Source organism: Ceratotherium simum, chromosome 24 (assembly GCF_057802395.1).
Source record: "Ceratotherium simum simum isolate JZ-2026a chromosome 24, ASM5780239v1, whole genome shotgun sequence".
Classification (NCBI taxonomy): Eukaryota; Metazoa; Chordata; class Mammalia; order Perissodactyla; family Rhinocerotidae; genus Ceratotherium; species Ceratotherium simum.
In genome coordinates, this window is record NC_141923.1 from 36,434,093 (window position 1) to 36,440,124 (window position 6,032).

A 6,032-nucleotide genomic window follows, 5' to 3' on the forward strand; every position below is an offset into this window, starting at 1 on the left:
ACAATGCCAGGTACCCCAATTTGAGAAGCAGGGCACAAACTGTGTAATGCTCCTTTCACCACATCTCATTTCTTTGCTTCTTTATTTTTCAAATTAGTAAATTTTTTTAAAGCATGGTAAATTTAATTCCATTCTTTCAAAATGTATACTTACTGGCAAAACTACTATAAAAGTTGTTAGCATTGTTTATTTTAGTTACAAAATTTTCAAGAAGTGCTACTTAGTTAAAATTAAGTAATTAAATTTGCTTATGAACTTATTAAACAACCTGGATAGAACTTCTACCTGACAATACTTCATTAGACATTGGCTTTTTGGGAGGTCACTCAAAAATTAAGTAAGAGTGTAGGCTATTCATATGAACTACAGTCTCAATTACTTTTAAGCAGGTTAAATAATCTTTTCTCCTTCGCTGGTATTTATCTTCTCTGCCCAGATGTTCAGGAAGAAATCCCTGCGGTTTCATTACTTTCTTTTTTAGGATCTCTTGTTTTTAACATCTCAAACTCCAAATATGCTTCATTGTTCTTCAATCCTATTTACAGGAGCAAAGTATAGATTTTATCTATTTTACTCACTGTTTCAAAAAAGCACCTTATTCAATTTAACCAGGAATCTATCACCTGTACCAGTAAACATAGACACTTATTCATCATTTCCTCCCCAGTAACATACTGCTGATTCTCCACCATATACCTCAGTTAGTCAAACTCTCACATGTGTTTTTAATATAGTTAAAACTCTTAATTTCTAACCTATGTACTAATAGTTTATGAGGTCTTTGGCTAGTGATGATAGTAATAAGTATACTCATTAAAAATTAACTTATTGATTTCCTACTTTAATTCTCTTACACATTACTTCCAACCAAAAATTCATTTAAGAATGACCTAGCTTGAGAAATAGGTTTCTTTTTAACCATAGTCATGTAGATCAATATTGGTATGTTTGCCAGAACACACAATTCCATTTGGTAAGATTTAGGTTTTGTCTGCAACAGTGATTTGCCTGCTTAATGACAAAATCTATTCTCAAGATAAAGATATATTTATATATCCTTATCAATAAATGGGCTTTTCAGAAAATAATATTGACAGTTATAATGTACAAGAATAAGGTTGAGGAATGAAAAAAATAAATGCTTGAACAATTCCAGAGTTACAGGATTATCATCTCCTTGGCTTAGAACGTTGGTTTTTTAATATTTTGAATCACTTTACTTATGAATGACTGAAATACTCCCCACACATAACTAATATTTTGATATTCTAACTTACAATTAGTCTTTTATCTCTATTATCTAGTCTTATATTTGTTCTAATATCTCTTGCTGATTACAAATTTACAACTTAGTGCAACAAAAATGTATATTACTAGAGCAAAAATATGATTTTAAAATGCCCTTTCCTAAAAATTTGCATCTTTTTCTCATCCGTGCCACTGTTAGTGAAAATTTAGGTAACGGATTATCATCTTTAGCTAAGTGCTTCGGTACCAAACATTAGCAGTGGCTAACTAATACACTATTAAATAGCCAATGGAACATAATCTATCTCATTCTATATTACATACATACATGTATTCATTATTTGCCTGATGTTTCCGTGGAGCTTTTATAGCGGTAGAACTAGTGTGCTCCTCTGATAAACAGCTTCTTTAGAAATAGAAAAAAGTAGGTGACAATTGACACATCTGAAATATAGTGAGCCTGCTATGTAATTGTTAAAATATTCTAGTATAATTACTACTGAAGTATAATTACTACTGAAGCTGTCAAAGAAAAAAAAATCTTACATCTACCCCACATCTTGTTTCTAGTTTCAAAGCAGCACATACTTGTTTATTTGCCTCATGTTATTCATCATCACATTATCTTTAGTTTCTGTTATAAATAGCAATAGAAGTAGAGAACATTAAAAAAACGTATATTAAAAACTAGATCTCAGGTCACCAAAAACGATATAACCTTCACTTCTAGCAAATAAACATAAGATAGTTACTAATAAAGATATTGTTGTCAGAGATGGACAATAATCTCCAACATAAAATGTTTCCATGATAATCTATTTTTATATTTGTAACTGTTCCCTATTTTCCTGATAAAAAATAATTAGTATAACTAAAATATCCATGTTACATTATCATAATCTGATTTTCAAGTCTTAAATGATTCAAGATAGTCAAGCACAAAAGAAACGCCATTACTAAATATTTTCCTTTCTACCATTATTCTTTCAAAATTCTAATAATTCACTTGATGAGAAGTTTCAATAGACTGTATACTGTATTTGCCAAATTCATAGCTGAGACGAGGATTACAAAAACATCTAGAAGATGAAAAGTTTCAAAGTATAAATATTCTCTTTCAACAAATAAAAAATGTCAAAAAGAAGTCAATTAAAGACTTTATAAATGACAATACAATGTCACCACACTACTAACACAATGTAAAATGTGTGCATGGGTAGACACTACTTTCCACTACCTCTGTAAAAGAGATTTAGATAAAATACTTAAAATCACTATTATGAAGCACACAGAGGATATTTCATAAAACAAGCCTTTCACCTTTAAGAGAGCCACAAATTATAACTCATAAAATCAGTTTTAAGTGTGGCCTCAACTCAATTTTCTTAAGTATGAAATCATAGTACTTAAATTCAGTAAAGAATAATTTTACATAATAAAACTGCACCACTTGAAGTTCTACAAGACACAAAATTGCACAACATAGCTTCATTTTTGTAGGAGTTTTTTTTCCACAAAATCACATGGAATGTCAAGACCACAAATATTAAGCTGTTTGTAGTAAAATCCACTATTTGCAGACTGAAGGCTGGTGCTCTCTCCTCTGATTCTTCTCCATGTTTCCAGCCTCCACCATAGCAGGCAATATTTATATCAATAACTTTTCAAGTAAAAACCTCAGAGTTATTTCTGAGTTCAAATATCCATTTTATCATCAAATCGTATTGTCCTGTTACCATTTCTCCCAAACCTGCAACCTCCTTTTCATTCCTTCAGCTACATCCTTATTACTGACCCTAGACTTTTACCACTAAACTATTGTACCTCATTCTTATGAGATAATTCTCAAAATTATCTTTAATTCCACTGCCAAAGTTATCTTCTCTCCTTGACATTTTGCCTCTGCCACCTATCTCACCTCAGCTTTTCAAGGCCGTTGCACTACATTTTTATTCTCCTCAAGAGCCTTATCCTTACCAACATATTCATTTATAAGGTTGCCGCTGACTTTCACCTTGCCTTAAAAATGCCAGTTTCTTTACACTTTGGTAAATGTACTAATTCTCTCTTCAGGTAACCACCTTTGCTCCTAATCCATCTGAATATGGAATTCCTTTTACCTTTAGCCCCCAAACACATGAGTATTTATTCAGACAGTTTTAGCACAATAATTACCTACATTATTTCTTTAGCTGTTTGCATATCCATGTTATCCCTCTTGGACTGTAGGGATACAGATAAGGGCTGCATCTTTAAAAGCATTCTGTACAACACCTATCTACTAAGTCACTTGACCCAGGTAAGATGATTCACTAAATGAAGCTATTAGGAAAAGCTTAAGTAAACAAAAAATAAATATGTTTTTTTAAAAAAATCTCTATGGTTTAACTTTAAAACATCTATGACCTTCCATTTCCATGGACAGCTGCCATACTTTGGCTTCTACTAAGCTTCACTCTTACTACTCTATTAATTTTCAAAGCACTAGAATTTAAAGTGTAAGTTGATGGTTGATATAACGTATACACTTTTACACCTCGCGATTAGATTCTTTGAAAATCAGCAATGTCAACTCTAAGAATTCTGAGATATAACTCAATCTTCGCACAAGGCAACTGTTTCAGCACCAAGAGGAGAAAACAGCGCATCTTCTGATTTGGGGGTTCCTTTCCCTGCAACTGGTTTAGACTAGTTTCTGTATCCCAGGGGCTGTCGATTAGGAAAACTCAATAAATCACCATTAACATCTGAAAAGAATACCAGAAAAAGGCAATCCGTTTACTTAAAAGAGAGGAAGGGGTATCTCCACGGATATCTCCTTTTCACAAAACTCGGCAGCCAATTTAGGCTTTGCATTCAGTAACTACCGACAGAGATTTTTTTCTACCTAATAAAAGCAAGTCTCTTTCAATTTAGTCCCTTCTCGAGCACCGTCTCAACCTGTCAGAATTTGACAAGGGGAAAAAAATTAAACAGAAGTGGTGGGGGGAGACACTAGGATTCCCGTCTACATCGCTTCTTTTTCCGAAATCACATCAGTTAAGTCCTGGATTTCCTTCTCTTCGAACTAAGCCCTCAGATGCCAAATATAGTTCTTTAACCCCTGCCTCGCCACTCAATTACACATAAACCTTGACAACTACAGAAGCACAGCAGAAACCCCTACAAATCGGCTTGCTATTCATCTCGGAAGTCATGCCCTGCAGCGACTGCCTATCGCCGAACTGAGAGATATTACCCAAATACAACGCCAGGGAATCAGACATGCAGAGCACACACGGCGTCCGCGAGGGAGGGAAACGCGACCCGGGAAAAGTGCGCTCCTCGCAAACCTCGGGACCATCCAGAGGGGGGGTTCCCAAAAGGCAGGGGGACAGAGGAGCCCGAGTCGGGGAATCCTTCCCTCTCAAGTAAAAAAGGCCGGATCCCTGGCCGCAGGCTGCAGCCCGTCGCTCTAAGGAAAGGAAGGGGCGGGCAGAGGGCCCTTTGCTCGCGAAGGCGGACGGCAGACACTTTCCGAGGTCCGGGTGTAAGCCGATCCCCCACCTCCCGGGGGAGACGACGGGTGTCCCATGGGTGGCTAAGGGGAAGCCTGGCTCGCGAGGGGCAGCCGGAGGCGGAGCAGAGTTTCGCCGGATGAACCCCCGTGTCGTGTCCGGCCGGTGCCCCGGGCATGCACAGCTAGAGGGCCGCCCGGGTGTGGGGAGGGGAGGGAGGGTGGAAATGGGATTCCCCCCTCTCTCGGAAGAGTACTAGTCGAGGAAGCGCGGGCCTGCCGAGAGTCCAGTGCTTCAGACTGCGGAGCCGGGATCCCGCCGCCTGCGCCGGCAGCAGGAGCCCCGCAGCGCCAGCCGCACCGGCCCCTCGGTCCCCGGGGGCCAGGGACTTTGGCTGCGAAGGAACTGGGGCCTGACATCCCACGGGGCCGGCCCCAGCTCCCGGGGGGCCCCGCGGGAACACCCCAACCTCCAGCAGCTGTCGGCAGTTGTAAAACGCCCTCCCCCGTCCCCCTCGTCAGCCTTCCCTCCTCCCGGGGCAGCAGAGAAGGGTCACCACAGGCGAGAAGCCGGAGGCAAGTCGGGGACAGCGGCCGCGGCGGTCCCGGATCTCCTCCCCCGGTTACCTGTGAGGACTCCGACGCGGATTTGATGGTCGTGGTTAGTGAGGATCATTCCCTCGGTCGCCATGTTTCCCAGCGCAGTCACCGCACTGACAGGAACCGGGAGAAGCTGGAGCACGGAGCGCGCGGGCCGGGAGCGCGCTCGCCTCGGAGAGCGCGAGAGCGAGAGCGGCCGGGGAGCGGGAAAGGAGGGGTGGGGGGCGGCCGAGCGCGCGGCGGCCTGAGCCGGGAGAGGCCGAGCCCGGAGTGCGCGAGTCCGCGGGAGGGGGCGGAGTCAGGGCGCGCGACCCCGAGCCCGGGTCGGAGGCGGAGAGCTGCGAGTAGTGGACGCGGTGGCCTCCCCAGGAGGCGCGCGGAGGCGTCCGAGCGAGGCCGGAGAGGCGCTGGCCGCTCTGCGGAGCGCGAGACCCAGGGCAGCTAGATGGCTGGAGACCGAGGGGAAAGGAGAGCACACGCTCTGGAGGTTGCGGGGGCGGACTCGAGAAAGGGCGGAGCCACAGCGCGAGGCGTGGAACTCGTGGAGAGTGAGGGGAGGAGTGCTAGCTCGTTTGCGGAGTTCTGGCAGCGCGAAGGAGCCCGCCCAGCCCGGGGAGGAGCGGAGAACGCCCCTGGGCGCGCGGGTAGCTCCGGATTGGCCGGAAGAACGCGGAGCGGGTGCGCGCGA

General features: G+C 42.7%; 1 protein-coding gene across 5 annotated transcripts in view; it reads right to left on the reverse strand.

Moving 5' to 3' along the window:
• GPHN (gephyrin) overlaps nucleotides 1-5,508 on the reverse strand; it is a 642,551-nt gene extending 637,043 nt beyond the window's left edge. For all 5 annotated transcript variants that reach the window (XM_004426256.2, XM_004426255.2, XM_087448348.1 and 2 more), the window contains exon 1: nucleotides 5,372-5,508. In XM_004426256.2, coding sequence (XP_004426313.1) covers nucleotides 5,372-5,435 — 64 coding nt within the window. In that variant the 5' untranslated portion in view covers nucleotides 5,436-5,508. The remainder of the gene's footprint in view (nucleotides 1-5,371) is intronic.
• Between the last annotated feature and the right edge of the window lie 524 nt (nucleotides 5,509-6,032).